This window comes from Pongo abelii, chromosome 18 (assembly GCF_028885655.2).
Source record: "Pongo abelii isolate AG06213 chromosome 18, NHGRI_mPonAbe1-v2.0_pri, whole genome shotgun sequence".
In the NCBI taxonomy this organism is placed as follows: Eukaryota; Metazoa; Chordata; class Mammalia; order Primates; family Hominidae; genus Pongo; species Pongo abelii.
Genome location: NC_072003.2, coordinates 13,263,587 through 13,286,670, shown reverse-complemented (window position 1 = coordinate 13,286,670; position 23,084 = coordinate 13,263,587). Strand labels below are relative to the sequence as shown.

The window sequence follows — 23,084 nt, the reverse complement described above, 5'->3', positions numbered from 1 at the left end:
TACTGCCAAAAAAAATTGGGTTAAACTGGCAATTTATAAGCCATGTAACATTTAAAAATTTATTTCTGTTTTGTTGTTGTTGTTGTTGTTTTGAGATGGATTCTCACTCTGTCACCCAGGCTGGAGTGCAGTGGCTCGATCTCGGCTCACTGCAACCTCTGCCTCCTGGGTTCAAGCGATTCTCCTGCTTCAGCCTCCAGAGTAGCTGGGATTACAGGCACCCACCACCAGGCCTGGCTAATTTTTGTATTTTAGTAGAGACAGGGTTTCACCATGTTGGTCAGGTTGGTCTCGATCTCCTGACCTCAAACCATCTGCCCGCCTTGGCCTCCCAAAGTACTGGGATTACAGGCATGAGCCACCATGCCCAGTCTTGTAAATTTCTTTCTAAGTAATAATTCCATGCAACAGTTGAGCACATTCAAAGTGTACCAGGTGAGCACAGTTGTTTTAACTCTAGAACTACAGTTACGAACTTAGAGAAAAATCAGTTTTAATGCACAACAGAACAAAGACATTGTAGAGGATAGTGTGTTTGTATTTGCAGACACAGCCTACAGAAAAGCCTTTTCTCATGCAATGACTCATCAATACTAGTATGACTGGATTTTTTTATTATTATTATTTTGAGACAGAGTCTCACTCTGTCGCCAGGCTGGAGTGCAGTGGCACGGTCTCGGCTCACTGCAGCCTCCGCCTCCTGGGTTCAAAGGATTCTCCTGCCTCAGCCTGTATAGCTGGGACTACAGGCGCACGCCACCATGCCCAGCTAATTTTTGTATTTTTAGTAGAGACAGGGTTTTACCATGTCGGCCAGGATGGTCTCCATCTCTTGACCTCATGATCCGCCTGTCTTGGCCTATCAAAGTTCTGGGATCACGTGAGCCACCATGCTTGGCCATGTGACTGGATCCTATTTTGGGTGAATAGAGGTCATTTTTAAGAACTGTGATTAGTGAGTTTCAGGTGCTTCCTATGGTGTGCCTAGAAGCAGAAAATGCTTACCGTGAGAGAGAAATACAAACTGCTTTAATTTTCTGATTTTTTTTTTTTTTTTTTTTTTTTTTTTGGTAGATGGGAAGTTTTGCCATGTTGCCCAGGCTGATCTGCAACTACTGGGCTCAAAAGACCCACTCAGTCTGACTTCCACCTCCCGGGCTCAAGCAATCCTCCCACTTCAGCCTTCCAAGTAGCTGGGTCTACAGGCACATGCCACCACATCCACCACATCTAGTTTTTGTAGTTTTGTAGAGACAGGATTTTACCATGTTGCCCAGGCTGGTCTTGAACTCCTGAGCTCAAGTGCTCCACCTGCTTCAGCCTCCCAAAGTACTGGGATTACAGGCATGAGCCATCTTGCCCAGCCTGTTGTTTATTTAATACCTACTAAGTGCCAACTACCATAGAGGACATAAAGATGATTCAGTCTTTGCAGAAGTCATTTTCTTTCTCTCTCTTTCCTGTTATACAGCACAAAATTAATGGACTAAATAGTCCATCACTAGATAAACAAGCCCTAAGTAATCAGGCACTTGCTGCAGTTTTTACAAAGTTTAAAAAGCCATATGAAACACAGTATACTCCAAGTAATAAGAGGCAAATATGCGAAGTGTTACTGCTGGGGAATTTACGGACTATTCTCTTCTGTAATGTATCTGCTGTGGTCTGAATGTGTTCCCCAAGATTCATAAGTTAAAACTGAACCACCAGTCTGGTAGTATTAAGAGGTGGGGCATCATTAAGTCATGAGGGCATGGGATTAGTAACCTCATAAAAAGGTTGGCGGGAATGAGCTGGGCCCTTTCATTGCCCTTACATCCCTCTGTCACGTGAAGATGCAGCACTGGTCCCCCCAGGAGGACATAGCAGCAAGGTGCCGTATTGGAAATGGCCACCATGCCCTCACCAGATACCAACCTGCTGGTAACTTAATCTTGGCCTTCCTAGCCTCCAGAACTGTGAGAAAGAAATTTTTGGGGTTTTTTGTTTGTTTGTTTGAGACAGGGTCTCTGTCACCTAAGCTGGAGTGCAGTGGCACGACCTCGGCTCACTGCAACCTCTGCCTCCTGGGTTCAAGTGATTCTCCCACCTCAGCCTCCCGAGTAGCTGGGATTACAGGTGTGCACCACCACACCCAGCTTTTTTTTTCGTAGCGTTGTACAGACAGGGTTTCGTCATGTTGCCCAGGCTGATCTCGAACTCCTAAGGTCATACGATCCACCTGCCCTGGCCTCCCAGCATGCTGGGATTAAAGGCGTGAGCCACTGTGCCTGGCCAAAATTTCCATTTTTTATAAATAACCCAGTCTCTGGTACTTTCTTATAGCCACACGAACAGATAAAGACTGTACCTATCTGTTGGCTGGGCGCAGTAGCTCACGCCTGTAATCCCAGCACTTTGGGAGGCGGAGACAGGCGGATCACGAGGTCAGGAGATCGAGACCATCCTGGCTAACACGGTGAAACCCCGTCTCTACTAAAAATACAAAAAATTTAGCTGGGCGCGGTGGCGGGCGCCTGTAGTCCCACCTACTTGGGAGGCTGAGGCACGAGAATGGCATGAACCCGGGAGGTGGAGCTTGCAGTGAGCCGAGATTGCGCCACTGCAGTCTGGCCTGGGCGACTGGGAGAAAGAGCGAGACTCCGTTTCAAAAAAAAAAAAAAAAAGAAGACTGTGCCTATCTGTCTATCTCCCTCATAGGTCAGTTTCCACCTGATTGTAACCACATCAAGTATCCTAGTATATTTCCTATTTACAGAAAAATAAATGGGCAAATACTGTCATTTACAGAGAACCTGCTCTGTCCTGTACACTGTGACATATTTTGTGGTTTGTGATTATGTGCTGTGATCCTTACGATAGCTCTAAAATAGCTCAAAAAGTTATTCCCATTTTGTACATAAGGAAATTGAAGTTCTGGAAACATAAGGCAATTGCCCAAAGTAATAGAGTAAATGACAAAGCTAGGATTTCTTTCTTTTCTTCCATTAATTAATTAATTATTTGAGATAGGGTCCCTGTTGCGGGATGCAGTGGGGAGATCATAGTTCACTGCAGTCTCGACCTCCTGGGCTCAATTGATCCTCACGTCTCAGCCTCCTGAGTAACCGGGACTACAGGTGCACACCAACACTATGGCTAATTTTTGTATTTTTCTGTAGAGATCTGCCTAGGCTAGGCAGAGATTCTGGCTAGGCTGGTCTCAAACTCCTGGGCTCAAGCAATTCTCCTGCCTCACCCTCCCATATAGCTGGGACCGCAGGTGTGTGCCACCACTCCCAGCTGACTTGTTTATACCAGTGGTTCTTAATTGGAAGAGTTTTGTCCCCCAGGGACATTTGGCAACATCTGGAGATATTTTTGAATGTTACTGTGGGGAGGAGGGGAGTGCTACTGTCATCTGCTGGGTACAGGCCAGGGATGCTGCTGAACACCCCACAGTGCACAGAACAGCCTCCTCCCCACCCAACAGAGAAGTATCTGGTTGGCCCAAAATCTCAATGATGCCAAGTCTAAGAAACTGCTTTGTATTTCTCTGAGATACTGGGATGAGGAAAGCTCTAAATTAGTTGTCTTTGAGGATAATGTATGTATACATACACATATATGTGTATACATGTATATAACTAAAGATATATAGTTGAGATCTTGCATTTTTGTTAATGAATGTAGTTTTTATAAAGATAATTGACTCATACAATAATTGTTGACTCTTTGGAAAGGAAAAAGGACAAATGAGATACATGCTATTGGTTTTGTTATTTAGAAATTGTTCGTGTGGATCCTCCCTACCATTCAGCCATTTGCAAACCATTAGTTGAGCATAACTGAATCCCTTCTAGTTCACAGCAAAGATTCATCAAAAGCCATTTGGTATACTGTCACCTCATCTCTCTACCAGTGTTGATTAGATTACAGGAGGGTTACAGGAGGGCACCTTATCCAAATTGGCCAATGATAAATTCTTTTTTGGTACCGTACTATATATTTGTATCCTCAGAACAAATTCTCCTTTTCTGCTTAAGCTGGCTTGACTTCGTTTCTTTCACTAGCAAGCTAAGAGGCTTTGGCCAAGAGAACTACTCTAGGGGTAGTTGTAAAATTTCTCTCTAAGGAAAGGCTGCTGTTTTGAAAACACAGTTTAATGGGTCTTCTGGGTATATGATGATAGGAAAGCAAAATTCTGTTCTGGAATGAAGAAGCTGATTACATTGTTATATTACAAACAATATATTACTCAGTGAAGTGAAAGACCACACTGTGGGCAGAGTGGTGACTTTGCAGATAGCATGTTAATCCTTGCGTGCTTTTTGTTGTTTCTCTTTTTGGAGGGGGAGGGTCTTAATTTTCTTTGTCCCTCCCCCACCCCCTTTATTTTCTCTGGGGAAGGCAAGACTGGATAAGGAGGCTTTTATCCTGGCAAGATGAGTTGGCCCACAGGACAATTTGACTGAATAGAGGCTCCACAAAGAACGGACATGGCCAAAGAATTACAACAGGAAATTATGCTATTTAGTTTCAAGGTTTTCTTTTTCTCCTTTTTTTTTTTTTTTTTTGTTTGAGACTGACTCTTGCTCTGTTGCCCAGGCTGGAGTGCAGTGTTGCCATCTCAGCTCACTGCAAACTCTGCCTCCTGGGTTCAAGTGATTCTCCAGCCTCAGCCTCCCGAGTAGCTGGGATTATAGGCACCTGCCACCACACCTGGCTAATTCGTATTTTTAGTAGAGATGGGGTTTCACCATGTTGGCCCGGCTGGTCTTGAACTCCTGATCTCAAGTGATCCACCTGTCTCAGCCTCCCAAAGTACAGGGATTACAGGCATGAGCCACAGGGCCCGGCCAGTATTTTTCTTGTATAATGCTCAGAGTTTCCTTTAAATCTTTTTAAAAACTTGGCAGCCTTAGTCTTAGCTGTGCTTTGGGAAAATAAGGAGCTGCACTCAAGCTTAAGAAGATATTGCTGGAAGCGTACGTTGGCACAGCCTTCGAAAAGCTTCTTGGTGCCCTCCTGTAACCCAATCGGCACTGGCTAGAGAGATGAGGTCATATTGCATCAGATGGCTTCCAGTGACTCTTTGCTGTGGATAAGAAAGTCACTCTTTTTTTTTTTGAGAGGGAGTTTTGATGCCTAGGCTGGAGTGCAATGGTGGTGATCTCGGCTCACTGCAACGTCTGCCTTCCAGGTTCAAGTGATTCTCCTGCCTCAGCCTCCTGAGTAGCTGGGATTACAGGCATGCGTCACCATGCCAGACTAATTTTGTATTTTTAGTAGAGACAGGGTTTTCCCATGTTGGTCAGGCTGGTCTCAAACTCCCGACCTCAGGTGATCCACCCACCTTGGCCTCCAAAAGTGCTGGGATTACAGGTGTGAGCCACCACGCCCGGCCAAGAAGGTCACTCTTTATGCTCAACAAATGTATTGCAAATGGCTGAAAGGTAGGGAGGATCCAGATGAACAATTTCTAAATAGAAAAACTAATAGTAGCCAGACACGATGGCTCACACCTGTAATCCCAGCATTTTAGGAGGTCGAGGCAGGCAGATCACCTGAGGTCAGGCATTTGAGACCAGCCTGGGCAAGATGGAGAAACCCCGTCTCTACTAAAAATACAAAAATTAGCCAGGTGTGGTAGTGGGCACATGTAGTCCCAGCTACTCAGGAAGCTGAGGCAGGAGAACCGTTTGAACCCGGGAGGCAGAGGGTGCAGTGAGCTGAGCTTGTGCCACTGTACTCCAGCCTGGGCAACAGAGCGAGACTCTGTCTCAAAAAAAAAAAAAAAAAAAACCGTAGATATCCAATTTGTTCCTTTCTCCTTTCCTAAAAGCTTTTTGTGCCCCCCTCCAACCCAACAGTTCCACCCTAGAAAAATACTTGTACACATACATCAGGACGCGATACAAGAATCTTCAGGCTGGTCATGGTGGCTCACGCCTATAATCTCAGCATTTTGGGAGGCCAAGGGAGGAGGGTGGCGGGAGATCGTGCCACTGCGCTCCAGTCTGGGCAACAGAGGGAGACTCCGTCTCAAAAAAAAAAAAAAAAGCATAATGCTGAAAACAAACAGCAGTATAATATAGCATGGAGATAACTTTATAAAATGCAAAGACAAAAGTAAATATAGTGCATTGTTTAGGAGTATAAATATGGTAATTATGCAAAGAAAACTAAAATGACTTTTAAAAATCATGATGGTGACTGTTTTTGGGAGGAAAGCAGGTAGAGGTGGGATCCGAGAGCAGCACACAGTAAGTGTCAATTGTCCTAGTTAATGTTCGGCTTCTTAAATTGGGTGATATGTTCACAGGTGTTCATTATGTTTTTTTTGTTTTTTTTTTTTTTGAGACGGAGTCTCACTCTGTCGCCCAGGCTAGGGTGCAGTGGCACGATCTCGGCTCACTGCAAGCTCCACCTCTCGGGTTCATGCCATTCTCCTGCCTCAGCTTCCCAAGTAGCTGGGACTACAGGTGCCTGCCACCACACCCGGCTAATTTTTTTTTTTTTTTTTTTTGTATTTTTAGTAGAAACGGGGTTTCACCGTGTTAGCCAGGATGGTCTCGATCTCCTGACCTCGTGATCCTCCTGCCTCGGCCTCCCAAAGTGCTGGGATTACAGGCGTGAGCCGCTGCGCCCAGCCCATTATGTTCTTATAACTTACTTACATTAACATATTATTTTGTAAATGTCAAGCTTTTTTTCCCTTTTCTGTTTTTTAAGAGATGAGATTTTGCTTTGTCACCCAGGCCAGAGAGTGTCGTGGTGCAGTCATAGCTCACTGCAGCCTCCAACTCCTGGGTTCAAGTGATTCTCCCACCTCTGTCTCCCAAATAATTGGGACTACAGGCACGTGCCACCATACCTGGGTAAGTTTTTTAAAAGTGTTATTTGTAGAGACGGAGTCTGGCTGTGTTGCCTGGGCTGGTCTCACACTCCTGGCTTCAAGTTATCCTCCTGCCTCAGCCTCCCAAAGCTCTGGCATTACAGGTGTGAGCCACTGCACGCAGACTCAGACTTTTTTTAAGTGAAAGAATGGGGGTGTAGTGGGGAGACACACTTTGGGAGGCCAAGGTGGGAGGATCACTTGGGCCAGGGGTTCAAGACCAGCCTGGGCAACAAAGTGAGACCTTGTATTTACCAAAAATACAAAAAATTAGCTGGGCTTGGTGTTGTGGGTTTGGGAGGCTGAGGTGAGAGGATTGCTTAAGCTGTAGGAGCCCGAGGCTGCAGCGAGCCGTGATCGCGCCATTGCGCTCTAACTTGGGCTAGACAATGAGATCCTGTCTCAAACCAAAACAAAACAAAACAGATAATTGTCAAATTGCTGTTTTGCTATTGTTGCTTTTTGTTTTTGCTTTGCTTTGCCTTGGAAGTGAAGAAGAGATTCTCATTTAAACAGTTATCTTGAAGTATCTTTGTGAGCTAGGGTGCAATTATTTCCTCTGTCCTTGAGACAGATGATTCCCGTCCAACATTCCCAAGGAACTCAGTAAGGACCAAACAGAGACTCAGGAAAGACAGTTACTGATTTTACACTGTTGCAAAACAGAGCTATGGTTTATGTTTAACAAACTGCTGGCGGGGCGTGGTGGCTCATGCCTGTAATCCCAGCACTTTGGGATGCCAAGTCGGGCGGATCACTTGAGGTCAAGAGTTTGAGACCAGCCTGGCCAACATGGTGAAAATACATACTAAAAATACAAACATTAGCTGGGCATGGTGGTGCATGCCTGTAATCCTAACTACTGGGGAGGCTGAGGCACAAGTATTGCTTGAACCTGAGAAGCTGAGGTTGCAGTGAGCCGAGATCACGACACTGTACTCCAGCCTGGGTGACAGAGCGAGACTCTGTCTCAAAAAAAAAAAAAAAAAAAAAAAAAAAAAAAAAACAAATTGCTGTATTTTATTTTGTGAAATAGGGTCTAGCTCTGTTGCCCAGGCTGGAGTGCAGGGGTGCAATCACAGCTCACTGCAGCCTTGACCTCCAGGGCTCAAGCGATCCTCCCTCCTCAGTTTTCAAGTAGCTGGGACTACAGGTATGCACCACCATATGTTGCCCAGGCTGATCTTGAACTCCTGGAGAGAGATACATATAAACACAAACACACACACACACACACACACACACACACACACACACACACACCCTTTTTTTTTTTTTTTTTTGAGACACAGTTTCGCTCGTCACCCAGGCTGGAGTGCAATGGCACGATCTTGGCTCACTGCAACCTCTGCCTCCTGGGTTCAAGCTATTCTCCTGCCTCAGCCTCCCAAGTAGCTGGGATTACAGGCACTGCCACCATGCCTGGCTAATTTTGTATTTTTAGTAGAGACAGGGTTTTGTCATGTTGGCCAGGCTGGTCTCAAACTTCTGGCCTCAGGTGATCCACCTGCCTCGGCCTCCCAAAGTGTTGGGATAACAGGCATGAGCCACTGCGCCGGGCCCATACATATGCATTTTTAAAAATTTATTTATTTATTTCGAGACAGGGTCTCACTCTGTTGCCCAAGGAGGAGTGCAGTGGTGCTATCTCCCAGGCTCAAGCAATCCTCAGCCTCCCGCGTAGCTGGGACTACAGGTGTGTGCCACCACACCCAGATAATTTGTATTATTTTTATTTTTTAAATTTTTTGTAGAGATGGGAGTTTCACCGTGTCACTCAGGCTGGATATTTTTGTATTTTTGATAGGCCTGTACAGTTTCCAAAGTTGCAACCTTTTCCCCTCCCTGAGAGTAGGGGCAGCCCCTGCTCTCCGTCTACATCCTCCACAGTCCCGAGGTTTTGGCCTCTGTTTCCTCTGTTTCCTATGCTTGGAACACCAGTCGCTCTTTTGTTGGTCTGGCTGACTCCTGTTCCTCTTTTAAAAATTTAAGTTTGGCCGGGCGCGGTGGCTCACACTTGTAATCCCAGCACTTTGGGAGGCCGAGGCGGGTGGATGACCTGAGGTCATGAGTTCGAGACCAGCCTGGCCAACACACTGCAACCCCGTCTCCACTAAAAATAAAAAAATTAGCCGGGTGTGGTGGCATGCGCCTGTAATCCCAGCTACTCGGGAGGCTGAGGCATGAGAATTGCTTAAACCGGGGAGGCGGAGGTTGCAGTGAGCTGAGATCACACCACTGCACTCCACCTGGGCAACAGGGCAAGACTCGGTCTCAAAAGAATAAATAAATAAATAAATAAATAAATAAATAAATAAAGTCAAGGGGGTAACACCTCTTGGTAACTCTCCTGTTGTTTCTCATTCCAGCATCATCACAGCCTTGAGGCTCTGGGGTAGGTCACTTCGTGGAGCTCGTTTCCATGAGGATAACGTTATCTTGGGTGTCTATGAGAATGCTACATTGAGTATAGAGCCCAGGCTTCTGGGTCAGCCGGGTTCGAATCCCCTTTCTTCCGTGAAGATCTGGGTCAGTCACAAGTGCTTCAGTTTCTTCGATTTGACTGAGGGAGGCTTTGACTCCAAAAAATTAACACTCGAGTGTACCCAGCCACAGCTTAGCACATCCAGGGTGTTTCCACCCTTTCTTTGGGATCCTCAGGGCTGGATGGAGCCGGTCCTTCTCGTCTCTCCTTATACTCCTGCACTGGCGCTGGGTGGAACAAGTCCTCCAAGTAGACAGAGGAGCGGGTTTTGGCGGCGCTCTAGCCCGCCAAGAGCATACGCCCTCCCCACGCGGGGCTCCTGATTGGCTGAAGGTTGCGCTGGCACGCGCAACTTCCGGGACAGAGGCTGTGGCTGGAAGGAGCTGGGCATCCGGCGTGAGGCGCAGCGGTCGCGTTAGTTTGGCCCAATGGCGGCACCGTTGCTTCAGACGCGTTTGCCGGGAGATGCGGCCGCTTCGTTCTCTGCAGTCAAGACGCTGGGCGCGTCGAGGACTGGGTAAGATTCAGGCCGCTTCCTTCTGCGCGTCTGGGACCAGAGCTCAGGACCGCGCTTAGAGGAGTGGGTTGAAAGGATGTGGGACAAAGCTAATGGCGTGTAGTAGGAGCACGGGGTTGAGGGTCATCTCACGTTCGCAGAAATGAGTTCATTCCTCCTAACTGGGTAATAGACATGGATGGGGCCTGGAAAAATGAGTATGTTCTCTGTTCTGGAGGCCCCCTTTCCCGACTGTGTTTCCTCGTGATTTCCCAGGCCTGGGTGCTGCCTTCTGCGCCTTGACCCGTCTTCCTTCCCGCTTCTTCGTCCAAATTTGGAAGGGATTTCCCTGGGCTATTTGGTTTATCAACCGAACGTTGTCACTCATGGCAAATTGAATATTACATCTTTTTTGTTTGAAATTTGTTTCGACACACGTATTTGTTTAGCAGTCTTTGTTTTGCTCCACTTTTAAAATCCCTAACCCCCATAGCACTCTTGGCGTTTAACTTTCAGAGTCATTAGGATGCTATGTTTTTTCATTAATTTGCTCTGTGTAAGTGAAGCAAACCTTGTAAAACAATTAGCGTAATATGATTCATAATATTTATCGAGCTCCTGCTTACTGTGTTAAACACTGGGGACAGTGGTTTATCCAAAGACACAAATGTCCCTGCTTTCTACAGAGCTTACAGCATAGGGGGGAAGGCAGTACATAGGCCAATAAATAAACGAACACGATGATTTCAGTTATACAACAAGGTAATGGGGGGGGGGGGAGAAGGGAGAGAAGGAGTATTTGAGATTTCTCATGGGGAGGACATCTGAAATTTGAGCTTCCACTTGAATGAATACAAAAATCTAGGCCGGGCGCGGTTGCTCACGCCTGTAATCCCAGCACTTTGGGAGGCCGAGGCGGGCGGATCACCTGAAGTCAGGAGTTCGAGACCAGCCTGGCCAACATGCGAAACCTCGTCTCTACTGAAAATACAAAAATTAGCTGGGCATGGTGGCAGGTGCCTGTAATCCCAGCTACTCAGGAGGCTGAGGCAGGAGAATTGCTTGAACCCGGGAGATGGAGGTTGCAGTTAAGCCGAGATCACACCACTGCATTCCAGCCTGAGCAGCAGAGCAAGACTCCGTCTCAAAAAAAAAATCCAGCCACTTAGAGATATGGGAAAAGAGTATTACCAAGAGAGTGAACAGTAAGTGAAATGAGAAACAGCTTGGCTTGTTTGAAGAGCGGAAAAGACATTGTGGCTGTAGTAAAACAAGTTGTTGGAGATGAGGTGAGAGAGGTAGGCAGGGGCCAGATTAATGTAGGATCTTAAACATCACACTGAGACATTTGGATTTTTACTGTAAGTGCCGTGGGAAGACAGTTATTGGTTGCTGAGCAAAGGAGGGATTGTCGGTTAAGAGTGGAAGCAGGGAGACCAGTAAAGAGGCCTTAAGAATAGTCCCACTGAATTATGTTGGTTCAATAAATGTTGGCTATTATAATTTTTATTATTTTCATGAACTTAATAGCTTGTTAATCTTGGTTCCACAGGATTTCAAATATGCGTGCATTAGAGAATGATTTTTTCAATTCTCCCCCAAGAAAAACTGTTCGGTTTGGTGGAACTGTGACAGAAGTCTTGCTGAAGTACAAAAAGGTAAGAGAAGATAATGTGTGAGGTTTGCTTTTGGTCAGGTCAGAATACAACTATTGCTGTTATACTAAAGACCAACAGAAATAGCAAAATTAATTAAGATACCAGTTGAAATCAAATATTTAATAATAGCATGATGCCGTCAGTGCAAAATTAGAGTAGTAGAGTCGTTTTTTCCCCCACCGTCTCAAAAAAAAAAAATCTCTGGTCTTTGCTGAGGTTTCACCTCTTCAAATGCTTTATTTACAAAGCATCTTTTAACTTTAGCAAGTGCTAGAATTAAAAACAATTACAGCATTTTATTTGTTTATTTTATTTATTTATTTATTTGTGCCGGAGTTTCACTCTGTCGCCCAGGCTGGAGTGCAGTGGCGTGATCTTGGCTCACTGCATCCTCCACCTCCCAGGTTCAAGCAGTTCTGCCTCGGTCTTCTGAATAGCTGGGGTTACAGGCACGCACCACTACACCTGACTAATTTTTTAATTTTTTTAGTAGAGATGGGGTTTCACCATGTTGGCCAGGATGGTCTCGAACACCTGACCTTGTGATCCACCCGCCTCGGCCTCCCAAAGTGCTGGGATTACAGACGTGAGCCACCATGCCTGGCCTACAGCATTTTATTTTTTGTGGAGGAACTTACCTAAGCATTACTTTGGGACAGTAAACCAGTTCTCTGAATAGAGATTTTTGTTTTTGTGGTAGTTTAGAAGCATTTCTACTATATCTCAGCAATAGAGGGAAAATGGTAACTAACTGTATGTTTATATGTAATATCCATTTGTATCCATATTTGAGTGAATACTTTTTTAGATCCTCCTGAATTAGATCATTATAGCTGGCTGTTTTTTTCCCTCATGCTTTTTGAGAATTCGCAGGAGTGTCAACTAGTATATTCAAATGTCAATACAGAAATACAGCTAAATGTAGCTTATCATTTTCCTTTTTACAAGCCCTCTGGCTGCACTAACATGAGTGTTTAAATTTTTGTAGTCATTATTTTTTAATCCTCAATTGACATGTGAAAGTTAGTGTTCCTTTTATAATTTCATCTGATGTTAAGGTACGGTTAAAAGTCTTGCTGTTGATACTAAACAGGAAACAAAAGCATAACTTAATTCTTTCCCCTTCTTGTTAAGGGTGAAACAAATGACTTTGAGTTGTTGAAGAACCAGCTGTTAGATCCAGACATAAAGGTAATTAATTTTGTGTTTGATCATTAGCAAAATTATTGCCACTTTATACAGACATAGTTTGCTCTTTGGGTCGCATTCTGTCCTCCAGAACTTGCTCTCTCCATGGTCCTCCCTTATTTTAATCTGGTGGTTCTCAACCAGGGACAGTTTTACCCCCTAGAAGACATTTGGTGATGGCTGCAGATATTTTTGTTTGTCACAATTGGGAGGAAAGGGTGCTACTGGCATCTAGTGGGTGAATGACAGAGATGCTGCTAAACATCTCACAGTGCACAGGGCAGCCTCCCATAACCAAGAGTGATCCAGCCCCAAATGACAACAGTGTTGAGGCTGGGAAACCCTGCTGTAATGCTTCCTTTCTGTTAGATTACTACCTCTTTCCTCCATGCTGCATGCAACTCTCCTGTCTCTTTAAAGCTAAAACAAACCAAAGAAAAACCACTGATTCAGCATTTCCAGGTTCAAGATCCACCTATCGTGTAGTAAAACCTTAGTACATTTTGTTTCACCATTCTTCCTTTCCTGCCCAGTTTTGAAGAGAATAGTTCATTACCATGGCAGTGGTAGTTAGATTGCCTGGAATAAAATTCCAATTTTATTATCCAGTGTGTGATCTTGAGCAAATTGTTTTAACCTCTCTGCCTCTATTTTCCACTGTGTAAAACCAAGAAAACAATAGAGATTTAAAAAAATATGGAGTGTTCTGTTTTGCTTTTTAAGAGATGTGGTCTTGCTGTGTTGCTCTGGCTATTCACAGGTGTGATCACAGTGCACTACAGCCTTGAACTCCTGGCCTCAAATGATCCTTTCTCTTCAACCTTCTAAAAATCTGGGACTATAGGTGCATGCCACTGTGCCTGGCTTTAAACATGGAAATATTTAACAAGGATTCAATGAGCTAATATGCAAGAAGCACTTAGAACAGTCTCTGACTCAAAGTAAGGGCAGTAATTGTCATCTGTTGTTTTTGTTCCAGCTGACTGTGCTGTATCATTTCTCACTCACATTTAAGTACACTCTTCTTATCACTGTAGTAATTACCCTGACAGGTTACCCATGTTTTTTTTTTACATGCTGATTTCAGTAGACTTTTTTTTTGAGACAAAGTCTCATTCTTGTCACCCAGGCTGGAGTGCAGTGGTGTGATCTGGGCTCACTGCAACCTTTGCCTCCTGGGTTCAAGCAGTTCTCCTGCCTCAGCCTCCCAAATAGCTGGGATTACAGTCACCCGCCACCATGCCTGGTTAATTTTTTTATTTTTAGTAGAGACAGGGTTTCACCATGTTGGCCAGGCTGGTCTCGAACTCCTGACCTCAGGTGACCTGCCCGCCTCGGCCTCCCAAAGTGCTGGGATTACAAGTGTGAGCCACTGAGCCCAGCCTCAGTGGACTTATTTTTTTAAGCCTTGTATTCCTTGTATCAGCTGACACTTTTGGCCACCCACTTGTTAAAACTTCAGTGTTTCTGATCCTCCTGTCTTCTGATCCTTTAATCTCTTTTTTTTTTTTTGAGACGGAGTCTCGCTCTGTCACCCAGGCTGGAGTGCAATGGCGCGATCTTGGCTCACTGCAAGCTCCGCTTCCCGGGTTCAAGCGATTCTCCTGCCTCAGCCTCCCGAGTAGCTGGGACTACACGCGCCCGCCACCACCCCCGGCTAATTTTTTGTATTTTTAGTAGAGGTGGGGTTTCACCATGTTAGCCAGGATGGTCTGGATCTTCTGACCTCGTGATCTGCCCGCCTCGGCCTCCCAAAGTGCTGGGATTACAGGCGTGAGCTACCACGCCCAGCCAGTGATCCTTTAATCTCTAGTATCTCTCGATAGGTTCTTGATCTTAAATTCGGTGTTGATTGGGCTTCAAAACTTGACTCTTTTCTCACTCTGTAGAATCTTCTGTGTGATATCCTCATTTTCCTTCATGGCTTTGAAGTCTGCCTGTGTCCTAATATATTTGTGTCTGTAGCCAGGATTGCTCTTGTGGCCTCCAGACTTGTTTCATTTTTGTTTTTGGGGACCGGGGCAGAACAGAGTCTTGCTCTGTCACCTAGGCCATAGTGTAGTGGGATGATCTTGGCTCACTGCAATCTCTGCCTCCTGGGTTCAAGCCATCCTCCCACCTCAGCTTCCCGAGTAGCCATGCCACCATGCCCAGCTAATTTTTTTGTATTTTCAGTAGATTTGGGGTTTCACCGTGCTGGCCAGGCTGGTCTCGAACTCCTGACCTCAAGTGATCCACCCGCCTCAGCCTCCCAAAGTGCCTCAGCCTCCCAAAGTGAGCCACTGCACCCAGCCTAGACTTGTTTCTTAACTGTCTGTTAGATGCATTTACCCAGAATCATCATAGGTGCTCCAAACTTAGCATGTCCACTCTTGGCTGGGCTCCATCTTTAATGGCGCTTTCCCTGGTTCTCTCTAAGCACATAGTTGTTCCTTCATTGAGTCCGTTTCCTGCACTCCCAGATCTCTCTAGTTACAGATCTGGTTTACAAGGCCCTCCATGGTCTATTTGGTGCTTCTTTGTTCCCCAGATTTATTATCTGTTGGCTTGCTCACTATACATGCCAGCCATACTGAACGTCTTTCAGTTTTCTGAAAACATACTTTTCCTTCTGTAAGAAGTAGAACTTCCAGAAAAGACTCAACTGCGTTACTGTTTAAAGACAGCTGAAGCATCACTTTCTCTTTAAAGCTTTTCCTGACTCCTGCCTTCTTTCCCAGATACAAAGGGACATTTTCTTTGTGTTCCACTGTACTTTGTATCAGCAGTTCTCATTCTTGGTATTTTGACATACCAAGAATTGCACTAGTTGTGTGGAGTGTTGCAAGTAGAACTTTTTTCATCTTGAGACAGGGTCTTGCTCTGTCACCCAGGCTGGAGTGAAATGGGCCCGATCATGGCTCACTGCAGCCTCAACCTCCCAGGCTCAAGCAATCTTCCCACCTCAGGATCCCGAGTACCTAGGACCACAGGCATGTGCTACCATGCCTGGATAATTTTTCTAGAGACGAGGTCTCCCTTTGTTGCCCAGGCTGGTCTCAAATTCCTGGGCTCAAGCAGTCTCTTCCTGCCTTGGCCTCCCAAAAGTGCTGGGATTACAGGCATGAGCCACTGTTCCTGCCTGCTAGTAGAAATAATAATAGTTCAGTACTAAAGCATCAAAGTCTGCAACTGATTTACTTTTTTTTTTCTTTTTGAGACGGAGTTTTGCTCTTGTTGCCCAGGCTGGAGTGCAATGGCACGATCTTGGCTCACTGCAACCTCTGCCTCCGGGGTTTAAGCAATTCTCCTGCCTCAGCCTCCCGAGTAGCTGGGATTATGGGCATGCACCACCACGCCCGGCTAATTTTGTATTTTTAGTAGAGACGGGGTTTCTCCATGTTAGTTAGGCTCGTCTCAAACTCCCAACCTCAGGTGATCCACCCACCTCGGCCTCCCAAAGTGTTGGGATTACAGGCGTGAGCCACCACCCCAAGCCTGATTTACTTTTAAAAATGGTACAGTTTAAATGTTATCCTTATAGTTTTGTTGCAGCCTTTTTAGTGGAAAAGAGATAGGATAGATTATTTTATTTGCACACTAACTTAGCTTGTTTTCTACATGCCTTTGGCCTTAGTGAGCTACCATTAATGTTATCCTTAACAGTTGTGGACATGTGAAATTACCATAGTACAAATGAGTTGTGGTTTTACTTTATTTTACTGCCAGGCTACTCGGGATTTCATCAGAAAATGGTTGATCTGTGGGAGTTTGACACATGGATATGGCATAGTAAGCACTCAGTAGCTGAATTAAGGTGGAGAAAAGGGGACAGCTTCTTCTCCGCATATAGGGAGGCGTGTGGGACGGTGGACGGATGATAGCCTTGACCGAGATAGACAGGTTTGGACCTGCTTCTTTACTGGCCTCTTGGTTGGGCAGATTGCTTATTCATCGTTCTTAGCCTCAGCTTCCTGAACAGCAAAATGGGAATAACTAAACATCTTACAGAGTTTTTAGGATTAGAAGAAGATATATATGTAGAGTGTCAGATACCATGCCTGGCATATGGTGTATTCTCACTAAATGATAACTCCATATAAATATCCCTGTAGGTATGACCTTATGTTGCTTTTATTTATATGTCTAAGCCTTCCACAAATTAGGGGCTTTTTCTTAATGGTTTTTTTCCTGTGCAGTGTATATGCATGAATATAATTAATATAGTAATATTTTACATAATTGACACTGTATTTTATACATTGTGTTTCAAATTTAGCAGTTCTTCTCATGTCACTAACAATTATTATGAACAGTAATTTGATTGCCTGAAAAATATTTCATGGAGGAATGGGGCTCTCATTTATACAGAACAAACACATCATAATATATTTAAACTCAGCCACAGGTTTGGTTTAGAAAAGTTATGTTTATTCATGACCCCAATTGATCAGCCTAGACTGAGTTTTATCAGCATGCTTCCTGGTCAGCTTGAATATAGAGGAAATAGAGGTAGCTATTGTTCCTTTGTGATCTTCTAATATTTGAATCTGCTAGAGTTCTGCAGTTTTTAAAAGTCCCAGGTGTCAACATTTGAAGTGATTTCGCTTTTTCAGGGCAAACAAAAGTGATCAGGCTGAAGTATTGCATTTAAGTCTTTTTCCTGTGTATTAGAGTTACTAGATTACTTTTTTAAAACAGTTAAGTTTATTGTGACGTATTTTTCTGTTTTGATACCCAGTTTTGATTTCCTTCCAAGTTTGTGACCTTTTCCCCCCAACCTATTCTTGATAAACGATGGATATAAGCTAGCTGTAAATTTCTATTACCTTAGAGGATTTGTGATTTTGAAAGTACTCTTTGTTTAACTTAAGGATGACCAGATCATCAACTGGCTGCTAGAATTCCGTTCTTCTGTCATGTACTTGACAAAAGATTTTGAGCAGCTTATCAGTATTATATTGGTAAGTTCACCATTTATTTTACTGTCGAGTGTGTAATTCAGAACTTTGGTAATAGTATATGTTATATTAATAACATGCTGCTTTTATCTTTCTTCCCCCACTCTAGAGATTGCCTTGGTTGAATAGAAGTCAAACAGTAGTGGAAGAGTATTTGGCTTTTCTTGCTAATCTTGTATCAGCACAGACTGTTTTCCTCAGACCGTGTCTCGGCATGATTGCTTCCCATTTTGTGCCTCGTAAGTCATTAGTCTTTGCTTGCTTGGAATTTTCTTTTTTCTTTTTAATACTTCTTTACTAAAATACCACCTTCTCCTTATATATGAGAGACTGCTACGACGGAAGATTCCAGATGCATATTGGCACCAGGTGTGGTAGATATATGTTCCCCGTAATGACCCCTATGGAGGTGTCTAGATTCATTTGTTGCTGTGAGTTTTATGAGTTGTAATTTGCTTTATTGAACTCCTGGTGAAATCTAGGAATTTTTAGCTGTTTAAAAACTATAAAGTTGCTTTACTTTTTTTCAGATTGTGCGTTTAATTAATCATTGGGCTAACTTTGGATTATGGAAAAATAACTTTTTTGTATAGCTGTTCATTGTCTAGGTCAATAACTTTTTTTGTGTAGCCATTCATTGTCTAGATCAATGACAGAATAACATATTTTCTTTTTCCCTCAAAAGCCCGAGTGATCATTAAGGAAGGCGATGTAGATGTTTCAGATTCTGATGATGAAGATGATAGTAAGTATAAAAAGGTTTAAAGCCTGGGCACAGTAGCTTACACCCATAATCCCAGCACTTTGGGAGGCCAAGACAGGAGGATCACTTGAGGCCAAGAGTTTGAGACCAGCCTGGGCAACATAGTGAGACCTTGTCTCTGCAAAAAAAAACCATTTTTTTTTTTCAAATATTTTCTTAAAAAAGGCTTAAAGCAGAACTACGCAGGGTAGTGTGTGTCTTTAGTCACAGCGACCTGGGAGGCTTAAGTGGGTGGATTGCTTGAGCTCAGGAGTTCAAGCCCTGCCTGGACAAGATGGCAAGACATTGTCTTCTTTAAAAAAAAAAAAAAGTAAAGCACAGAATACCTGGCACCTATTCTAATAAGTAGACAGCAACAAATGACAACCTTTGATATAATCTTTTTGTTATATTTACCATTGATATGCAGTCAGTTGTCCTGAATGCATTATTTATATATTTAGTCCATTTAGTTTTCATTGATGGTTGTGGAGAAAAATCTTGAAATTATTATTTCTCTGATAAGTTATTCCGTTTTGGTTAGCATGTGTTTTTAGCTTCAAGTATGTCACTTTTTGTTTGTTTGTTTTTTGAGACAGAGTCTCGCTCTGTCGCCCAGGCTGGAGTACGGTGGTGTGATCTCGGCTCACTGCAGCCTTCGCCTCCCAGGTTCAAGTGATTCTCCTGCTTCAGCCTCCTGAGTAGATGGGACTACAGGCGTGTGCCACCATGCCCGGCTAATTTTTGTATTTTTAGTAGAGATGGGGTTTCACCATATTGGTCAGGCTGGTCTCGAACTCCTGACCTCAGATGATCCATCCACCTCGACCTCCCAAAGTGCTGGGATTACAGGCATGAGCCACTGTGCCTGGCCAGCATGTATTTTTAGTTTCAAGCGTGTCGCCCTTCAGTTTTGTTTTGATGCTCATACTCTCAACTTTTCTCCTTTCAGATCTTCCTGCAAATTTTGACACATGTCACAGAGCCTTGCAAATAATAGCAAGATATGTACCATCGTGAGTATACTTTTTCTTATTTTGAATGTTTAATTCTCAAGAAAATTGTACTTAGTAAAAATTATAAAATGTTAATAGTATTAAAGCTTGAGTCTTACATTGCATTTTTTTTTCTATCCACTTGAGGAAACATTACATTCTACAAAAAGTGGCATTTCCATTTTCTATTTATTCTCTTTAATTGTTTTCCAAAGTTTGTATGCGGATTCTCCCCCAATTTTTTATGGTGGTTGGAATTTTGCTTTTATCTTCAACAGATATGCTATCCAAAAATTTTCAGTGAGAAACCCCTGGGTGTGTTTGTGTCATGCCATATGAATAAAAATTGCACTTCTAAGAAAAGCTTTTCAGGTTTGTGGGTTTCTTTTGGAGGGGTGGACTTCTAGTTCCCTCTGTCCATTGATTATTTGTTAACTTAAAAAAATCCAACTTGATAATTTTTTCTGCTTTTAAAAATAATATACATGTGTAGTGGGAAATGTCAGCAAAAGTGCTGTTATGTTTCTGTGGGAGAGAAGCTCCCTCTTTGATTTGCTTTCGATATCAGAGTTAACAGAAGCTTATTTTCTCAAAGTCATTATAGATTTTCTCAGAAGCTATACATTGTAAGTTCCAGTTCTGGCCGGGCGCGGTGGCTCACGCCTGTAATCCCAGCACTTTGGGAGGCTGAGGCGGGCGGATCACCTGAGGTCGGGAGTTTGAGACCAGCCTGACCAACATGGAGAAACCCCGTCTCTACTAAAAATACAAAATTAGCTGGGCGTGGTGGCGCATGCCTGTAATCCCAGCTGTTTAGGAGGCTGAGGCAGGAGAATCACTTGAACCCGGGAGGCGGAGGTTGCAGTGAGCCGAGATTGCGCCACTGCACTCCATCCTGGGCAACAAGAGCGAAACTCTGTCTCAAAAAACAAAAAAGTTCCAGTTCTTTGAGACAGGGATTCCTGTTTGCCTCCTATATCTATCGATATTTGCTTTTAGAATGGTAGTTTTCCTTTTTATTCCTTTTCTAGAAAGTAAAGTTAACATGGATTGATTTAATTTTTTAAAAATAGGACACCGTGGTTTCTTATGCCAATACTGGTGGAAAAATTTCCATTTGTTCGAAAATCAGAGAGAACACTGGTAAGAAATCTTTTCATTGAGAATATCATGGAAAAGTTGTCTGTATGATTTCATTTTAGATGATATTAGGTCTTTTTCTTTCTTTTTCTGTCTTTATTTATTTATTTATTTATTTATTTTTTGAGACCGAGTCTCACTCTGTTGCCTAAGCTGGAGTGCAATGGCGTCATCTTGGCTCACTGCAACCTCGGGTTCAAGCGATTCTCCTGCCTCAGCCTCCCCAGTAGCTGGGACTGCAGGCGCCTACCACCATGCCCAGCTAATTTTTGTATTTTTAGTAGAGACAGGGTTTCACCATATTGGCCACACTGGTATCGAACGCCTGACCTTGTGATCTGCCTGCCTCAGCCTCCCAAAGTGCTGGGATTAGTGAACCACCATGCCCGGCTGATGTTAGGTCTTTTTCTTAAAGGTTACTTTGTCTTCTAGACTTTAAACTGATGTCTAAGAATTTGACTCAGATTCGTTTCTTATAAAGCGGCTACTGGGGATTCCCAGTGCCTTTTTCTGTTATTACGATGTGCAAGTCAAGGTCTGAGTTCATTTCAGGAATATCTGTAGTGGCTGCATGCTTATACGGACAAGAATTATTAGAAGATAATAGTTCATGTATTACTAATTGTACATGCCTTATTTTAACCTGAAAACAAAGCCTTCCATAGAAGAATTCTGCTTAAGTTTTTATACAATGTTCAGATCATCTGTGCAGTTTTTAATAATTAATAGTGGTTGCCTTAGTAGAATACCGAATCTAGTAGCATACAAAAAGAATTACGTACCATGACCAAGTGCGACTGATGCTCGGAATGCAAGATTGATTTTTTTTTTTTTCGGGGCGGCGGGGACAGTCTCTGTCTGTCACCCAGGCTGGAGTGCAGTGGCATCATCTCGGCTCGCTGCAGCCTCTGCCTCCAGGGTTCAAGTGACTCTCCCACCTCAGCCTCCCGAGTAGGTGGGACTATAGACATGGGGTACCACACCCTGCTAATTTTTGTGTTTTTGGTAGAGATGGGGTTTTGCCACGTTGGCCAGACTGGTCTTGAACTCCTGACCTCAAGTGATCTACCCGTCTCCACCTCGCAAAGTGTTGGGATTAGAGGCGTGAACCATCGTGACCAGCCGAGATTGAGTTAGTACCTGCAAATGAATTAATAAAATATTTTGTAGCAGCAGAACGAAGGACAAAAACCACATAATCATCTCAGTAGATGCAGAAGTGTGTGACAAACACCAATATCCTTTTATGAGAAAAACAGAAGGAAATTTTCTCAACCTGATAAAGGGCATCTGAAAAACCCACAGCTAACATCATATTCAATGGTGAGAGACCAAAAGTTTTTTCCTAAGACAAAGAACAAAACAAGGATGTCCGCTCTTGCTGCTTGTCTAGCCAAGGCAGTTAGGCAAGAAAAAGAATTAAAAGCATCCAGATGGAAAGGAAGGCATAAACTCTCTTTTGCAAGGTGATTTTGTATGTCATCCTAAGGAATTTACACACACACAAGAAATTTTAGAGATAATAAATGAGTTCAGCATGGTTACGGGACAGAAGACCAACATACAGTAACCAATTGTTCAAGGCGATTGAATAGGGGAGAATAGTCATTTCAACAAATGCTGGCAGAAGTGGATATGAACATGCAAAAGAATGAAGCATATGGATATCCATATACAAAAATGAACTCAATAAAAGCCCTACATGAAGAGTAAAAACTGTAAAACTGAGAAGAAAACAAGTACATTTTCATGATGTTGGATTAGGCAGTAATTTCCAGATTTGATGCCTAAGCACAAGCAACCAAAGAAAAAAATGCATCAATTGTACTTCAAAATTAAACGTTGTTATGCTTCATAGGACATCTTCAAGAAGATGAAAATAATCCCCAAATAATGGGAGGAAATATTTCTAAATTTTATGTCTGGTAATGGACTTGTATATGTAAAGAACTCTTATAATTGAATAATAAAAGGGCAAATAGCCCAATTGAAATGGGCAAAGGATCTGAATAGGCATTTCTGCAAAAAAAGCACATGAAAAGAAGCTCAACATCATTAGCCATCAGGGAAATGGTTTCACTTCATACCCACAAGGATGGCTATAATCCGAATGAGAAGACAGTAACAAGTGTTGACAAGGATATGGAGAAATGGGAACGTTGGAACTGTCATATGTTGCTGTGAGAATGTAAAATGGTGCAGCCGTTTTGGAAAATAGCCTGGCATTTCTTCAAGGTTAAATGTAGAATTAACACATGACTCAGCAGTTCCATTGCTGGGTTTATACCCAAGAGAAATGAAAATATATGTCCACAGAAAAACTTGTACATGGATGTTCATAGCAGCATCATCCATACTAGCCTCAAGTAGAAGCAACTCAAATGTCTGTCAACTGATGAACAGATGACAAAACATGGTACAATGGAATATTACTCAGCAATGAAAAGGAATGCTTTATATGTTACAACATGATTGGACCCTAAAAACATGCCAAAAGACTGTGTATTATATGACTCCATTGATATGAAAGGAATGGTTTACATGTTACAACATGATTGAACCC

At 43.4% G+C, this 23,084-nt stretch overlaps 1 protein-coding gene across 4 annotated transcripts in view; it reads left to right on the top strand.

Moving 5' to 3' along the window:
- The first annotated feature begins 9,690 nt into the window (after nt 1–9,690).
- Nucleotides 9,691–23,084, top strand: part of LOC129050914 (RNA polymerase I-specific transcription initiation factor RRN3-like) — a 34,283-nt gene continuing 20,889 nt past the window's right edge. The window contains exons 1-9 of one of the 4 annotated variants that reach the window (XM_054534713.1): nt 9,691–9,879; nt 11,411–11,516; nt 12,651–12,707; nt 17,558–17,647; nt 17,754–17,883; nt 17,974–18,075; nt 18,330–18,389; nt 19,339–19,402; nt 20,455–20,524. In XM_054534713.1, coding sequence (XP_054390688.1) covers nt 9,791–9,879; nt 11,411–11,516; nt 12,651–12,707; nt 17,558–17,647; nt 17,754–17,883; nt 17,974–18,075; nt 18,330–18,389; nt 19,339–19,402; nt 20,455–20,524 — 768 coding nt within the window. In that variant the 5' untranslated portion in view covers nt 9,691–9,790. The remainder of the gene's footprint in view (nt 9,880–11,410; nt 11,517–12,650; nt 12,708–17,557; nt 17,648–17,753; nt 17,884–17,973; nt 18,076–18,329; nt 18,390–19,338; nt 19,403–20,454; nt 20,525–23,084) is intronic. The other 3 variants (XM_054534714.1, XM_054534715.1, XM_054534716.1) reach the window with 3 other exon arrangements.